At 32.4% G+C, this 18,030-nt stretch overlaps 2 protein-coding genes across 2 annotated transcripts; both read right to left on the bottom strand.

The window, feature by feature from the left end:
• Window positions 1–9,074: 9,074 nt before the first annotated feature.
• LOC146945386 (pectinesterase/pectinesterase inhibitor) lies at window positions 9,075–11,386 on the bottom strand. Its single transcript, XM_085743725.1, has 3 exons — window positions 10,277–11,386; window positions 9,651–10,004; window positions 9,075–9,554 (listed from the first exon to the last, which is right to left on the bottom strand). The coding sequence occupies exons 1-3, from the start codon at window positions 11,271–11,273 to the stop codon at window positions 9,202–9,204; spliced, it is 1,704 nt and encodes a 567-aa protein (XP_085599851.1). The 5' UTR covers window positions 11,274–11,386; the 3' UTR covers window positions 9,075–9,201.
• A 3,102-nt stretch (window positions 11,387–14,488) lies between these two features.
• LOC146945385 (pectinesterase/pectinesterase inhibitor-like) lies at window positions 14,489–18,030 on the bottom strand. Its single transcript, XM_085743724.1, has 4 exons — window positions 17,015–18,030; window positions 16,024–16,377; window positions 15,438–15,929; window positions 14,489–14,905 (listed from the first exon to the last, which is right to left on the bottom strand). Exons 1-4 carry the CDS (start codon window positions 17,952–17,954, stop codon window positions 14,832–14,834), a joined length of 1,860 nt encoding a protein of 619 aa, XP_085599850.1. The 5' UTR covers window positions 17,955–18,030; the 3' UTR covers window positions 14,489–14,831.

The following is an 18,030-nucleotide window of genomic DNA, read 5'->3' as shown; positions in this document are numbered from 1 at the left end:
TCCTGAACCAACAACAATCCAGATCAAAATTGGTTGAAGGTTTTCCCTCTTGTTTCCTCCATCTTCGGTTCAGGTATCACTATTCCTTTTTTGACCGATCTGTGCTTGGATCTTTTCTTGTTGTGCATTTTGTGTGGCGTTTTAATCTTCCTGAAACTGCTTTCCCACTCTGTTTGCATTGAAACCAAACTGTGAATGGAATTTTATGAATCTGAGGAATATGAGTTTGTATATGTGTTTTGTTGTTATTATGTGAAGAGTATTCGATTGTTTAGGAGGAAGAGCAAGATCGATATCAATGTTTGTTGTGTTTGTGTGATTGAATCGTTCCCTTTTGCATATGATGAAGTTGATTCACGGTTAAGAAAAAGAAAGGAAGGAGATGTGTAACAGAGAGCGGCTGATGTTTTGAATTAGGGTTAGAAATGAGCTTCTGTGTGTTAATGTGTTTATATACCTCCACTTAATCCTCTGTGTGCGCGTCTAGCAGCTTATGGTGCACCTCCCTTGTAAGCCGTTGGATCATTGATCTAACGGCTGTTGTTAATCCCTCTTTTGAGTAGTGTAAGTGCTTGTTCACACTGGTTTTTTGATACACCATTTTTTTTAAACCGTCAGATTGTAAATCTGACGGTCCCTGTGCTGCTTGTTTTAAACCCTTGTGATATTTGATTTGTGTGGCTATGATGAATTTGCTGGTTATTTAATCTAGACCCTCTGATTCATCAGACGGTCCAAATTAATCCAGGCTGAGCCAAGTTGCTTTGTTTGCATTTTAATCCTTTATTTATGCCTTATTTACATTTTAGTCCTTCTTTTAAAATTTAAAACTATGTCTTTTAAACTCATATATTTTTGCACTATGCCTCATGCATTTCTTTTTTGAAAAAAAATACTTTAATCCTTATAACATGCATCTTTTTAACTCATATAATATTGTTTCATGCATTTTTAATTCAATCATTTTTTTAAAATTTTTAACCGTGACTTCATGCATTTGTTTCTTTGTTCAAAGTATTTTTTATATTGCACGCTACATGATCATATGATTTGTTTAAATTTTCGTTATGCTTTTCATACATTTTAATTCAAAACCATTTTTTATATCATGCATCGTTTATCATGTATTTTGTTTAACTTTAGTTATATTTTCTTGCATCTTAATTCAAAAGTCTTTTTCTCATATCATGCATTTTCATCTATGTTTAATTTTTATCTCATGATTAGTGGCTTTATTTTCCTTAGAAAAAATCATTATATGCATACTTCATTTAGTCTTGCTTTGTTTAGCATATGTGCTTATTTTCTTGCATTGCGTATCTTACTTTAGTATTTTAATTGGTTTAAATTCTATGATATTTAGTGTGCATTTTAGGCATTGATGTAATTTATTTTTCATGCATATTTATTTCTCTTAGAATGGATCTAGGATGGTATGTAATAGCGTAGTAATTGCACACACCGACACAAGCACCAACACTTCACCATTTTATTCGTTGCTTTACGCTTGCTTTATTATTCGCATCGTTACGTTAGTTTACCGTTAGTTTAGTAAAACCTTTTTATCTCAAAAAATCAAATAAGCAAAAGTCAAATTATTTTCTTAATAAACCTTGGATCCAAATCCAAGAGATTTTTCCTTTATTTTCTTAATCAAATTCCTAAATGAACTTTAGTTAAACTTAGACTAAATTTCTCAAATAAAATGAAACAACCTCACTTCTATTTTATTCTTCTATACCTTGAGGTCTCGCAACCCTTCTTAAAACCATTTTCAAAATCAAATTAAAATCAACCTAACCCACAAAAATATTTTTGAGAGTGAACTACGATGGTTTTGATACCTCTTAAGGGTACGTAGGCAAGGTTTTATTCCTTCCAAATCGATCAAATAAAAATAATCAAAACTCCAACTTCTTCTCCCTCCCTTCTTTCACTTCAACTTTAAACAATAAATTTTCAAATAAAAATAAAGTTAGAAAGAGGTTCCCACGGAGTACCGTGGACGACGCGGGTGCCTAACACCTTCCCGAATCGTAACCGACCCCCGGATCCAAAAAGGGTTTTTCAATCTCATTTTTCCCTTCCCAAGAATAAAATCGAGCAAGTCCGGTAGATTGAAGGTTCAAGTCCAATCAATGGCTTGACACCCGAAAATCTTGGTCTACAGGGTTTATATAAGAAATTCAGAGGAATTTACACAAGAAATTACAAAAGTTTTGGGCCAGAGCCCGGGCAACTCCCCAAGTTAGCTGGGCCTTGAAACCGCCCATGTTTCAATATATATGACAATCTTTTTTTTTTATTCAATATATATGACAATCAATCATACAATATTTTTAAAGTATTTTTAATTAAGCTTTTAGTCCATTTATATTAATTTAGTATTTAATTTAGAGGCATTTTGAATATATTGTCGTTTTAGATTTATTGAGTCAAGTAGTGTATTATTATTTGTCAATTAGTGTGGCATGATTATAAGGCTAAAGAGAATGAGATAAATAGAAATGTGGTTTAGTGCTCAAGTTAATAGGGGCACATGAATTAAAAGAAGAATTGGTGTTGACCCAAGACAATTACTAGTATGACAACTGAATATCAAATATATATATGACTAATACTTTTCTCATCCTATGCGTTTCTCACACGTCTTATATTTTTTTCCAAAATACATTTTGCTTATATTATATAATTTGCACTCTTATAGAGAGATTTTTGGATTATATGATCAAAACCATGATGAAATCCAAAAAATGGCCTTGTACTTTATATCAAAGGTCTTTATATAGCCCATCATATGATCCCAACAAAAATAGTAAAGCAAATTCAGGGATCATATGAATGGGCAGCAGTGACCATGATATTATAAAAGGCTAAAATATGGTTTTAGTCCCTGAAAATATGTCTCGTTTTGATTTTAGTCCCTGTAAAAAAAATTGTAGAAAAAGGTCCCTGCAAAATATGGTTTCATCTCTTCCAACTTGAGTTTCATCTCTTGAGTTCACACTATCCTTGTGTCTTTGTGGTTGAGTTAACATAGATTTGGCCCAGCTGGGGTTTTCTTTCACAACGTGACATCAATCCAAACCCTAAAAAGATGGGGTTTTCCCCGTTGTAGCAAACTACAACTAGTTTGATGTTCAAATCAATGATCGAAGTGTCCATGATTATGTGGTGTGATTACAACAAACGAAAACAAACACACTAGTTTATAGAATTTTTGTGCGTCGTAGACCATATAAATTGTATGAGTAATGTGAACCACATGAAATCCTGTACTAGACTGGTTCGAATTATTTAATTTGAATTGTTCCCCACCTTATAAATTACAAGTTTTACCATAATTTTAAACTATTTCGAACAATATAATCCAAATATTATTGGATAGTTTCAAACAATATAGAGCTGCCACATTTATCTATTAGCAAAATGAGGAGCTATATCACTATTTTTTTTGGAGTTAGTATCATTCAATATTAAATTCATATAGTGGAGGTCATATAACTCGTGTATTTGAAAGAATCTATATCTATATACTATTTATTAAATTTGATGCCATATGATTTTCCATTTTTGCCCCTATGAGGGGCAATTTTGTAATTTTCAAATTCATGGTTTTGGGTGAGTGCCACCTCACCATGCCGTGTGAATTTCCATTTTTGCCCCTCACCCTTTTTTTTAATTATTTTCTAATTTTTATATTTTTAATAACTTTTAACTATTTTCCAACTTCTCTACATTATTAAGAAGAAGTTAGGCCAACCACAATATCAATTAAGTACTTACTAAAAAAAGTACTTTTTTTTAATGCATAAAATTGAATGAAATGAGTTTTGGCCAAAAGTTGTTGAATGTTACTTTAAAAAACTACTTCTCGACAATTTATTTCACAAACACCTCTTTTCAACCCACGTTGGGAACCTTTTCTTTTATTTTTTAATATTATATTTCAATATGTTTTTTCTTCCATTTAACTTTATTTTATTTTATTTTTTTGAACTGTTCTATTTAATTTTTTAAGGAGGTTCCATTTAATTTCAATATCGTTTAATTATCACAACCTCCCAAATATTTTTATTCACACTGTCATTTAATGATACCAAATATTTTTATTTCCTTTCTTCAACCTCGCGAATATATACAACACATTAACGTTAGAGTAATATTTTATGCTCGTCCGTATGTTTTTTTGTTACGCTAATGCATATAATTTTTTTTAGTGTTGCTTGGTTGAGTGCTACCTCACCAATTTTTTTAAATATTTTTCAATTTTTATATTTTTAAGAGCTTTTAACTAATTTCCAATTTTTTTATTTTTAACTATTTTCCAATTTTTTTCTCCCAAATTCAGTTGTTTCTAAACTGCTGTTGTGGGAGATTAAGATACCGTTTGACCTGATTTTTTTTTAACTTCTCTACATTTTTAAGGAGAAGTTAGACCTAATACAATATCAATTAAGTATTTACTAGAAAAGATGCTTTTTTTTAATGCATAAAATAGAATGGAATGAGCTTTGGCCAAAAGTTGTTGAATGGTACTTCAAAAAACTACTTCTCGACAATTTATTTTACAAACAATCTCTCTTCAATTCACGTTGAGAACCTTTTCTATTATTTTTTTAATATTATATTTCAATATGTTTTTTTTCTTCCATTTAATTTTTTTTGACCGTTTCATTTAATTTTTTTTAAGGCGGTTCCATTTAATTTTATTACCTTTTTTTTCAAAGGAATTTTATTATCTTTTTATCACGCTGTCATTTAATGATACCAAATATTTTTATTTTCTTTCTTCAACGTCGTAAATATACACACACACATTAGCGTTTAGAGCAATACTTTATGTGTGTCTGTTTTTTTGTTACGGTAATGCGTATAATTTTTTTTGGCGTTGCATAATGCGTATGATTATTTTTATAAAATTATGATTTTAATTAAAAGTAAAATTTTAGAAGTCTTTTCTTCAAAAAAGGTATAGATGCCTAAAAAAATTATACTTATATATATATATATATATATATATATATATATATATATATATATTGCACCCTTATATCGTAACAAACTATGCATATCTTTTTCTTATTTTAAAAAAACTAAACATATCTGTTTCCATGACACCAACAATGTAACAAATATAATATCATATAATATAAATTCTTATCTTTTTGAAAGACACCAAAAATATGGTATTCTTATAACGAAATTTGTTATAGAGTATAATTGAAATAGAAAAAACCAACTATTTTGATATTATTTATGTTATTATTTCAGGCTCCATAAATTATTTCTCCCTTTCAAATATTTAACAAGTCATTTATATATATGATGATACAAATTTGTATTCATGTTACACAAAATAAACGTTCTTGAGTAAATATAGTATTTGAAAAAAAAATATCTTTTATTTTTTAACTTTTTTAGCCTTCAGAAAATATTTTAAACATTTTTTTATTTATTATGTTAATTCATAATAAATTCAAAGTTTTGTCCTCATGAGCTTAGCTCAGTTGATAGGATCAATGCATCAATATATGCCAGAGGTTCGAACCCCGGACACCGTAAAAAAAAATTCAAAGTTTGTACAATATTTTGCCAAACATTTAACTTAAAAATAGCTTTAAAACTGAAAAACAAAGAAACCAAACAACTTTAACTTCTTTCTTAAAGACTTGTATTTTAACTTTGTTTTGAAGTAACTTTCAGACCATAAAAAACCTTGGTCAAATGGTATCTAAGTTCAGCTCATATGAGGTCATTTTCTTCCTTTTTTCATGGTTCTGAGACCATGCATGACTTAAGTTGACTGATTTTATGGCTTGAGGGGTTCATTTTTCGACACTGTTTTAGTTTTTGCTTCATCATAGGTGGTTTTCTTTCTTTTTTCACGATTCTGCATTTTAAGGTTTTTTTTTTTTTAAATTGTTAGTGGATTATGTACCAGAAATTGTTATGTTGCATGGCTGTAGAAAAATATTCCTTTGTTATGTAGAGTATAGTAGAGGTCATGATGATTGAATTTTAGCTCATGGTAATGTTTTGACACAATTGTTATTTTAGCTTCTGGTACTGTAGTTGAAATAAATTGATGCATGTGGGTTATTTTAGTTTTTGTGAGTAATCCTAAAGTTGTAACAGTTTTTATATTTGGTTTATTCTTTCCTATTATATCATTGAGTCGTACGAAAGTTGATTGGTGTAAATTTGTTTTGGTCATATCATTGAGGTCCATAAAGTTGATGATACAGAAATTTGTGCATTTAATGAACAAAGGGAATAAAATTAAATGATGTATTATTGTATTTCTATATATGGCTTTCAATGTCAAGGGATTATAACTACATTAAGGATCTCAAAAATGATTTGGACATTTGGAAAATAGGATTTGGAGTGCCGGATTCTTGGATTGTGACCGGTAGTAATGAGAATCAACATACGAAGCTCATTATTTGTGATGCAAAGGTTAGATGAGTTAGTTAAAATTTGTTGTAATTTCCTTTATGATTTATCAATGTTACTTATTAGTGTACATTTTGATTTATTTATATTTTTTGGTTTCTTTCTCAGATTTAGGGTGAACGAGGAAAAAAAGACTTATGCTTTGTATAATTTTCATGTGTTTGATAATGACATTGCATTTAATCCCTTTAAGGTTGTTTTTGGTTCTGGAACAAAGGTGCAGAAGGATGACAAGTTAACTAATGTTCTTACTCATGAGTTTCGCTTTAAGTCATTTAAGGAAATTCAAGATGGAAAATTCAAAACTGACGTTTTATATGGTATAGCCATGTGTTTAATTTATTTGTGTGTTTTCTCTGATTATAATGTTCTTATAAATGTAATTTTTTTTTTAAGAAATCATCGGGCTTCTTCATGAGATTGTCAAGACAACGTCAATTGGGATTGGAAAGAAACCGTGTACGAACATTGTGTTGAAAGATAAAAGATATTATTTTCTAATTTGTCAGCATTAGATGGTAGGATTTTGTATAAGTTTGATAATGACCTGAAAGATGTCTTTCCTTATGCAGTGAGAATATGGTTGATGTAACACTAGGAGAAAAATACTCTGTAGCTTTATCATTTACCATCTATTTACCTTGAATTCTTTGCTTCCATTTTGTAGTCAATGACAACCCAAATATATGTAACAATTGGTCAGGTTCGAGGCTGCTCATCAATATTTTGATAAAGATTTATAATGTTTGTGCAATATTCATTAATTTGCTCATTTTTCCTTCGGAACAATTTTTTTACAAGATACGTTATCTCAACCCGTGCGAAGCACGGGTTTGTAACTAGTTAGAATATAAAAGTGGCAAATTTTAAAAAGATGGTGATGAGATTTTTTAGAGGTGCCACGTAGCTACACACAAATCTACTCAAATTTTTAATCATTCATCCCAATCACTATGCGAGTTTTTTCAATTAAGTTTGATTTTTTACTTTAGGGATTAGATTGTATGTTAAAATCTTGTTAAGACCAAGAGGGGGGTTGTTGATGAGAAACCACGAAATTGGGTCTTACATTAGAAGAATGAAGGAAAAGGTAAATTGAGAAACTAAAATCAAATGTTAAGTTGTTATTCAAATTAATGTACTTGCAAAGATTAAACATTGGTGTGAGCATCAATGTGATAACCTATATATAGAATTTGTTAGTGTGAATTATATATTGGGCAGACATTTGATGAAAATATATGCTAAAAATTGTATCTTTGTTTTAACTCCTTCTAAACCTTAATTAATATTAGCATTTGATTGGTATTGTGTGAGAGTTAACTTAAAATCAGGATTCTGCAGAAGCAACGTGCCACGATGGAGAAGCAACGTGCCACGATGGTTGAAGAATTTTGTGAGGCAAGTCACTGGATTTTTCGTGCCACGATGGGGTCGCAACGTGGCACGACGGTGTGCTGGCAGCGAATAACAGAAACGTATTTTCTGGTGCAGATTTGTTCCAATTTTTAAGCAAAACTTTTACTATAAATATAGACCTTGTATCAGACTATTTTGAGAGAGATAGAGGGGCTGAAACAAGGGTTTAGAAAGGCAACAACAAAACTAGGGTTTGTGGGTTGATTCACCTTGGGAAACACTATTAGGATTGAGTCTCTTGGTTACGGGAAGAGGCTGGGATTTGGGTAGAATTAGGCGGGAGACTTATTCTTGTAATCCATCTCTTTGTAACGCTACTCATCATATAGTGGAACGGAGGGCTGCTCTCTCCCCCAGACTAGGTCAATTTGGACCGAACTGGGTCAACAAATTCTTTGTGTTCTCTCTTCCTTTTCTTTCGCTGTTGTTTTCTACTTTTGGCTTGTGTTAATTGTTCCACACACTTTGATTTTTGGTTGCTTAATTATCCCTTACTCCACACATCAAGTTGTTATTGGTGTGAGTTTTCTCATCGAATCCTCAACATATTGGTTAGAGTAATGACAAAAGGTAGTATTACTAATTACTCAATTCAGTATTTGGCCGGTACTAAATTGAGTATTTTTAAATAGTGGAAGAAAATGGAATGTGAGAGATAAAGAGAAAAAATGGAGAGATAGATTAGAGAGAGATAGAGATGGGGATGGATAGATAGATAGATATATCGTGAGAGTGTGGAGGAGGGAAGAAAAAAAAGATTAAAAACGTTGTTTGTTGTAAATATTAAAAAGAAATCAAACAAAGAATATTTTGTGAAATAAAATAGGAAATTTATCTTATATTGAAACAATAATTTGTTTTTTAAACAATAGGGTGAACAATTAGCTAGAGCAGCTGGTGTTGTAGCGAAACTGATTGCAAAAGAGGGGAAATCGACAACATTAAAATTACCAATAACCCTCATTTTAGTTTAAGTGTGGATTAGTTAAATTAGGTTAGTTTAATAATTTTTTTAGGGAGTTAGTTAAATAATTTATTTTGCATCTTATTTTCCCCCTTTTTTTTTTGAGCAAATTATTTTCCCATTTCTAATTAAACAAACATTGCGTCAAAAAAATAAAAAATTAAACAACACACAGTACAATATCAAATCATCACCAACACATAAAAGTAATTCAACAAAAAAACACAAAAAATTAATTAATTGATTAGTTAATTATATAAGAGAGAAAATCTCATGTATACATCATGGTGTTGTTGAACAAAGTTATGAATACTAAACTTTAACTTTGATCCAAATCCATGACCGCAGAAAAAACTGGATTACATAGGTCCAAGTGAATAAGGAACACCAGACTTTACAATCCAAGTATCACGTGCAGTTGCATTAACAATCTCAAAGAATTTACCAGGGTAATATTCAGCTGCTACATTTGAAGTTAAAACCTTAACACCATGCCATTTAACTCTTAAATTTGTGTCAGCACCAGGACCTTTATTATTGTACTCATAATAAGTACATGTTTCCTTAAAAGCACTTCCCATCCATGGCATGTAACCTTCAGGGACAAAAATAGCATCAATGGTTGAGTCCATTATCACAACTTTGGAATATTGCTTCCATGGTCTTCCTAGGTAAGATACTTTGGGTGTTACCGATGTTAGCGCTGGTTCACCTGTTTTGAAAATACGAGAAGAAGAAATTATTATTAATAACGATGACAATAAAATTTTAATTTTAATATATTTTTTTTGGTTCAATTCCGGTTCACCTGTGAAGTGAGAGCTTTGGAAAACGAGAGCACTTGCACTGTTTTGTTTTTCTCGTCCACCTGCGGTTACTAGACATTGTTGGCCTTTTGCTGGTAATCTACAAACTAGTTTGCAATTTTGGAAAACTCCGAAGGCGTCGCCAAAAACAAAGTCGATTGTGCCAGAGATGCTGCAGTCACGGTAGAATTGGCGTTGGGATTGGACGTAGAGTGTGTCTTGGAAACCGTCCATTTGACAGTTGTAGAATATTGCTTGATCTGCTGTTACTCTGAGGGCAACCGCTTGGTGTTTGCTCGTTCCTGCTGTGTTCTCGAAGCCGATATCCTTTGCCATGAAGTTTGCACCATTAACACCTATGATGCATGAACAAATTAATCAAATAAACCTATAGTATAAGTATTGTAATTAAGATGTGTATTAGCGGATATAACATTGACTTAGAGGTTGAGATGAGAAAGTTAAAGAGCGAAGCCATAATGAGGTTGAAGGTTCGATCATTGCTCCCAACATAATACTAACAATAATAATATTTTCCGCTAAAAAAACAACTAGGTCTTCAAATATAAGGGAGTTCCTATAAAAATGAAGGCAAAAAACATTTTTGCGTGAATTCTTTAGAACTTACCGAACGTTGCAGTATTGTAAGTGTTGATACCATCAGCATAGTTGAGGCTACCAGTGAATTTGGTCTTGGTAGGACCATCACCAATGACAGTAACATAATTCATTTCCTTAGCAACATTAACAGTCTCTTTATAAACACCAGCCTTAACATGAATCACAAAAGGTACTGCATTTTTAGGAGGAACAGTCTTAAGAGCATCGGTTAATGTCTTAAATTGTCCACTCCCATCTTGAGCCACAACGGCATTTGGTTGAACATTTCCACCAGCAAGAAGACGTCTATGCCCGTCATTAACCCATGAAGGAATACCATCATCAGATAAAAGCCTCCTACTAACACTATATTGGGATGTATCGAAACCCTTAAGTATGCGCGAAACAGCATCCATCATGTCAATGGCATTACTACTTAATTCCATAGAAGTTTTCAAAACCTTAGTCATTGTTTCACCGGCTTTTGTTGTTGTATTTGCAAAACCATCTAAGCATGTTTGTTGATGAGAAAGTGTACCAGTTAACCAAACCTTGAGATCAAAAGCATATTCACTTAACCTATGGAAATCAAATTGGTCCAATGTACCAACAGATTTATGAATTCCATCAACAGCATAATCCAAAACTTCATTGCAAATTTCCATTGCTTGTTTTGTCATGCTGTCTTTTGCCAATTCTTGATAAAGTGCTGAATTGTTTATGTGTTTCCGTAATTCCTCTGCTGTTGCACTGAAAGCTGCTTTGATAAGCTCTTTCGTGTCGGTTGATGACGCGTTTTCAAGACTTTTGTGACATGTTTCTTTGTATTCTGTTGATTGACATAGCATATCAACATTTTTTTGTGAGTTGGAGATTTTTCCTTCTTGCCCTCGGTCTCCATCGCCACCCTTTGTTAAACTAACTGCGACGGCACCTACCATAGCCACAAGAAGTATGCAAGATACACCAAGAAGTGCATACTTTTTCCCTTGGCCTTGGCCACCATTATTGTCATTTCCTCCCATATTTTATAAAAAACAATTAATTTTTCTATAAACTATATAGTATTTTTTTTTTCTTATAGCCCTTTTTTCTGGGCAGTGTTTTTCAATTGCCCGGTAGGGAGGGCTATGTTTTTGATTTCAATTGTGTGAGATTGGTTCTATAAATACATATGCATTGAATTACTTGTAGCTATAAAAAATACATGTTCCCTTGTGAAACGGAAAAATAGTTGGGGAACCCTTTGTTTTAACTCCTAAACTTGGATTAAAACATTACCTGAAGTTTAGTAATTGACCAATTTTGGCTTAGATTAGAGGATGTCCTTGAATCATGGACTTAACACTGATATTTGTTGGTTGTCCTTGTATTAACACTTTGAATTAATAATAATCATCAATTTATTTCATAAAAAAAAAATAGTTTCCACGTGCGTGCATGCTTAGCCTTTGCAGTTTTGTTTTGTTTGTTTTTGTTTTGTTATTACATGGATATATTAACTTAATTGATTATTATTTTGTAACTGGCAAAATGACCAATGTTATTCCCTAAAAAAAAATGACCATTGTTATTATATGCTTGAAAATGTTTGTGTTACTGGAAATCAATTCTGTTAGTGTTAGTTAGGCAATTCGGAATTGGTTAGAGCTACTTACTCAATTAGTTAGTTTAGTTGAGCCTTATCAATAAAGTACTATGTACATAAATCACTATCTTTTATCACTGTATATAGAGTCGGCCCAATATATTAAGAGGTTTGAGGAATAAAATTTGACGAGGTTTTTAAAAATATTTTTTTAACAAAAAACTTTGAAGGTAAGAAAAACACAAGAGGGGGAGGGGGTTGAATTGTGTTGGTTTTTTTTTAAACTTATTCTTAATGTTTACTGATTAGAGTCTGGGTCAGAAAATGATTATGCAACAGATTAAACACAAACACAAAGATAAAGAGAGTGAAAGAAAACACAACAATTATGCTGGTTCCACCCACAAACCAGAAGTAGTATAGTCCTCTTAGATTTCCAAGGGATTTTCACTATAATCACTAAAGATTACAAGTGCTCCAGCACACTAGCAACTAATGCTTAAACACACAAACAAGAGACTTCTAAATGCTCAATCACAATTAAAAGAGACTTCTACAATCTAACTTAATCAAATAAAATATTATTTTTTACACTTGATATACAATCAGAGGTGTAAACTATTACAAAATAGAGTAGACTATTAAAACTTAGAATTTCTAAGATATGAACTTAGTAAAAAATTCTTAAGTAATTATGCGGTTTTAAATTTGACAGAGTAAGGCACAATTTAAAATTGCGGAATGTTGTTTTTTTCTTCAAGTCTTCGGCTCCTTATATAGGTAAGAAAAATAGAGACCTTGAGAATGTGCCAACACATAATTTGAGGCTTTGAGAAGCTTTCATCAAGAATGTTGGAATATTACTTGATATAGATAATGCCGTTGATGGGAAAATTTAAATTTCTTTGATGCAACTGGAATTATCCATTCATTCCTTTTGTCCTAGAAGTTTTGTTTATATCTGCATGTGATCAGAAGAAGACAAGTAGTACTATCCGAGTCTGATAGAGACAACTTCAGAAGAAGACAAAAGTCTGACGTGACATTCAAAGTCTCTACGACAAAATGGTAAACGTGGGTTGCCCATGAGAACATGGGTAGTTATTTTTATTATAAAAAAATAAAATAAAATCAAGAAAGGTTAAAATTGGAAGAAAGTATAAAAAGCTACAAGCTATAAGCTAAAAAGCTACTTGGATTAGCTTTTTAAAAAACGCTATAAGCTAGTGAGAAAAGCTTTTTACCAAACACATCACATTCTATCAAAACAAGCTTATAAGCTAGTCCAACAAGCTATAAACTAGCTTATTTGTGTTACCAAACACAGCCTTAATTTCCTTTAAGAAATGAGTTGGTTTTGATGATTATTGTTTTTTGGGTTAAATATGTTTTTGGTCCCTATAAAATGACGACCTTCTAAGTTTAGTCCTTACTTAATTTTAATAGCTTTTTTAATCCCTAAAAAAAAAATTTACTTATAATTTTAGTCCCTACTAAAATAAATTTTGTTTAATTATCCTTAAACTCTTAAATTTTTTAACGATTCTTTTTATACAAGTTTAGAACACTATGAAAGGTTCATTTACTAAAATCTATAATTTTTTAACATGAAATAAATTAAATATGAATTTTTTAAAACAACAAAAGTTTAAGATATAAGTAACAAAAATATGGACGTATAAATCAATTTTTTGCGATATTTTTTTCGGAGGACCTTTTAATAACGTTCTTAACACGCCTGTAAAAAATTGTTGAAAAACTTAAGAGTTTAAGCATAAATTAAACAAATTTGGATTGAGTAAGGACTAATATTGAGTGCAGGAATTTTTTGTAGGGATTAAAAATGCTATTAAAATTAAGTAAGGACTAAACTTACAAGGTCGCAATTTTGTAGGGACCAAAAACATAATTAACCCTTGTTTTTTTTTTTATCTCTTTTGTTACTGTGTTTTTTCTTTCTTTTTAGGTAAGTTTGATGAATGTTTATGAAGATGAAGAAAAGGAGTAAAGAAAATGAAGAAAAGTAAAATAAAAATAGTTATTGATAGTTCATCATTAGATTCCATAATGGTTCCTTTTTTTTACAAAAAACAAATGGTTAAATATATTAACATTGCAAATATATTTATGCGAATAGCCTTGTGGGCATCGTGCACGAGGCAGTGATTGAACACCTTTAATACTTTTTTTTTTTTAAAGTTGTACGATGCACAGCTCAATGCACGCATCACATATCTACGAGTAATAGTACACTTGATCTTCCTTCATGGATGCGCGATGCACAGCTCGTAGCACGCATCGTGCATGGGGCAGTAGTTGTCCTTTCATCAATTCTTCATCACTTGTCCCATTTCTCCACACCAAAACGTTTGTGCCGATTATACCCCAACAAATTCACTTGATTAGTCTTGTAAGAGCATAGCACAATCACAGGGTTGTGCTTCGATTTACTCTCCCATGCTCATCCATTGAATTATTCACTTACTCTCCCATGCTCATCCATTGAATTATTCACATAAACTCGACTAAAACAACTTATAACCGTCATCAGTTCACCTTAGACATTTTAGGTTAAAAATTAGCAGAGGATCAAATAGACTAATGAAAGCTTAGTTGAAAGACCCAAAAGAATGTTAAAATAGGCGAGCAGTATGACACCCAAAATCCTAATTCAAAATATGTACCAACATACAAGCGTTGGGAGTACAAGTGCAGAATAGAATTGTTAAACAAATATAAACTGATCAGATTTTATTTGCACAATAGAAATGAAGCTCACACATGTGCTTGAAAATTCACAGGATGAACAAGAAACATTTACAAGTCTTCATTTACTCAACTATTAATTTTACAAGCCCCTCTCATGACAATGGTTTAAACAATGAGGTGTCCATGATTCAATTGATTGATGCAGTATTACTGTCTTTTTTATTTGCACAATTACTTCCTGGTTTTCTTCAATAACCAGTCTCCTACATGAAAATCTTCAATGCAGCTACCGTGAGAAGTGGAATGAAGATGATATTGAAAGTATCCCAACCGAAAGAATCACTTGAAGCCAAATATTACCTGTTACAAGAAAATATCATTTGGGTGATGAAGGAAATTCATGGATCAAAAGCATTAATTTATCATTTATCGTTTGGAGGGTTTATATGAAATCTTCAAATTTAATCACCATATCATAAGCACCAAGTGATCATAGACCTTTTAAAGAGTCTGAACCTAATCTTTATAATAAACGAGTAAGGTCGAGTTGAATTTTCAATGGGCCAGATCATAAGCCCCTCTCGAGTGACTTGACTTATTTCCACCATTCTCAACAACATATAAAGAGAAATTAAATTTGTACCACTACGTCGTAACAACTCTTTATCTCATACTCACATTGTGTTTTTACTTTCTCTCTATTGCTTTGTTTTTCGTGCTAATACCTACATTTCTCTGCATATCTTTAGTTGTACTATAAGTTGTTTAAAAAATGGTTGTTCAAATAACATATCTCCATATAAATATCTAAATTAATTGATTCATTGATTAGTTATGTAAGAGTACTCAATGTGTTATTGACCAAAGTTATGAGTATTATCCTTAACTTTACCTTTGTTAACCAAACCACTACTCTTTCCAGCTGCAGCTGGACCTTCGGCTGCAGCAGGAGCTTCAGCTCCAGCGCCTGCTCCTGCTCCGGCTCCAGCTCCAGTTCCCTGACCTGGAGTAGCCCCTTGGTTACTTGTAGCATCCAAAGCAGCAAGTGAATAAGGAACTCCAGACTTCACGATCCAAGTATCACGATCGGTTGCATTCGCAATCTCAAAGAATTTACCGGGATAAAAAGCAGCTGCTTCAGTTGAAGATATACTCTTAACACCAGGCCATTTAACTCTTTTTGAAGTATCAGCACCAGGACCTTTATTATTATACTCATAAAATGTACATGTATCTTTAAAAGCACTTCCCATCCATGGCATGTAACCTTCAGGATCAAAAATGTCATCGATGTTTGAATCCATAATAACAACTTTGGAATATGACTTCCATGGTCTTCCTAGGTAAGCTATTTTGGGGTCTATCTTTGCTACTTCTGGTTCACCTGTTTAAAAAATCGAAGAAACGAAAAATTATTTTTAATAACAGTGACACTAAATTTTAGATTTTTTACGTTATGTTTTTAGCTTTTAGTGCACCTGTGAAGTGACAACTTTGGAAAACAAAGCCACTTGAGCTGTCGGATTTGGTTCTTCCATCGGCTGCTACGAAACATTGTTGTTCTTCTAATGGTTTTCTTACGATAAGTTTGCAGTTTTGGAAAACTGCAAAGGCGTCACCGTAGACCATGTCAATTGTGCCAGATATGCTACAGTCACGGTAGAATTGACGTTGGGATTCGGCAAAGAGTGTTGCTTGGTAACCGTCTATTTGGCAGTTGTAGAAGATTGCTTTGTCTGCTGTTACTCGGAGTGCAACTGCTTGATGTTTCTCTGGTCCTGCTGTGTTTTCGATGCTGATATCCTTTGCCATGAAGTTTTCACCATTGACACCTGCAATTCATATCCAAATTAATAAAATAGGGTTTGTAGTAATGGTGGTTGCGATCACAATTTTGATATCAAGAAGAATCACGGTTAAATCCAACAATAAGACCTTAATCATGTTGCGTTACGATTTTGGCAACATAAAGAATCATTATGTCGCAATCCAAATTATCATCGCCCACATTTATTTAAAAGTCCATGACAGACCACCTTGATATTGACGTCGACTATTGAAAGTAAAAGTTTAGTTTTTCTTGTAACGTCTAAGACTATGACTTGATCGGTGTAATTTTGACATAAACAAAAACAGATATTTATGTCTCAACATCAATCAACTCAATTGTTTATCCTATTCTTGTCGATCTGACACCCATCAAGTCACTATCTCAAACGTGATGATGAATAAGATACGAGTTTCTATTTCTATAAAACTTTGGCAATTAATGTGAATATTTTGTCTGATTTTTAGTTAAACACTCCATAGTGAACCACATATCATAATGATTCACTGTTAATTTTTTTTTTTTTTTTTTAAATTCGGTATTCGATTTTAGGACTGACTAATCAAGATTCACCTTTAACTAACCTCCAAATGTAATAAAACTTGAAAGAAAAAAATTAGTATGAATTCTTTGGTACTTACCAAAGGTTGCAGTGTTGTAAGGTAGGAGACCATCAGCATAATTGAGGCTACCAGTGAATTTGGTCTTTGCAGGGCCATCACCAATGATGGTAACAAAAGCCATATCCTTAGGCACATTAACAGTCTCATTATAAACACCAGCCTTAACATAAATCACAAAAGGCTGTGCATTATTGGCAGGAACAGTCTTAATAGCATCGGTTAATGTCTTAAACTGTCCACTCCCATCTTGAGCCACAACAGCATTAGGTTTAACAGTTGCTTCGGCAAGAAGTCGTCTTTGCCCTTCGCTAACCCATGAAGGATAACCATTATCAAGTGACAAAAGGCTCCTCTTAGGATTAGTTAAATCATAAACAGCATCAACCATGTCAATAGCATTACTACTTAATTGGATAGAAGTGTTCAAAGCCCTAGCCATTGTTTCACCGGCTTTTGTTGTCGTGTTTGCAAAACCATCCAAACATGTTTGTTGATGTGAAAGTGTACCGGTTAACCAAACTTTGAGATCATAAGAGTATTCATGTATCTTATTGATATCAAATTTATCCACTGCACCAACAGATTTATGAATTCCATCAACAGCATAATCCAAAACTTCATTGCAAACTTCCATTGCTTGTTTTGTCATCTTGTCTTGTCCTAATTCTTGAATAAGAGATGAACTGTTTATGTGTTTCAATAACTCCTCTGATGTTGCACTAAAAGCTGCTTTGATAAGGTCTTTCACTCCAGCCGTTTCGGCCGGTGCTTTTGCAAGACTTTGGTGACATGTTTGTTGATATTGTGTTGATTCACATAGCATCTGAACGTTTTTTGGTTGTCCTTGTTGTGCATCAGCGACGGTGGCGACCATAGCTATTAGAAGTAGGGAAGAAACACCAACAAGTGCAAACCTTTTACTTTGGTCACGACCACCATTATCACGTGTTCCTCCCATATTTCGATAATGCCCTATCAAGAGGGCTAACTCTTACATAAGTTCTTAATTTGTGACATTGATTCTATATATTCAC

This window comes from Medicago sativa, chromosome 2, assembly GCF_051527215.1.
Source record: "Medicago sativa cultivar Bolivia chromosome 2, Bolivia_mono, whole genome shotgun sequence".
NCBI lineage: Eukaryota > Viridiplantae > Streptophyta > Magnoliopsida > Fabales > Fabaceae > Medicago > Medicago sativa.
Note: the sequence above shows the minus strand (reverse complement) of the source record. Positions and strands in the feature narration are given on the sequence as shown.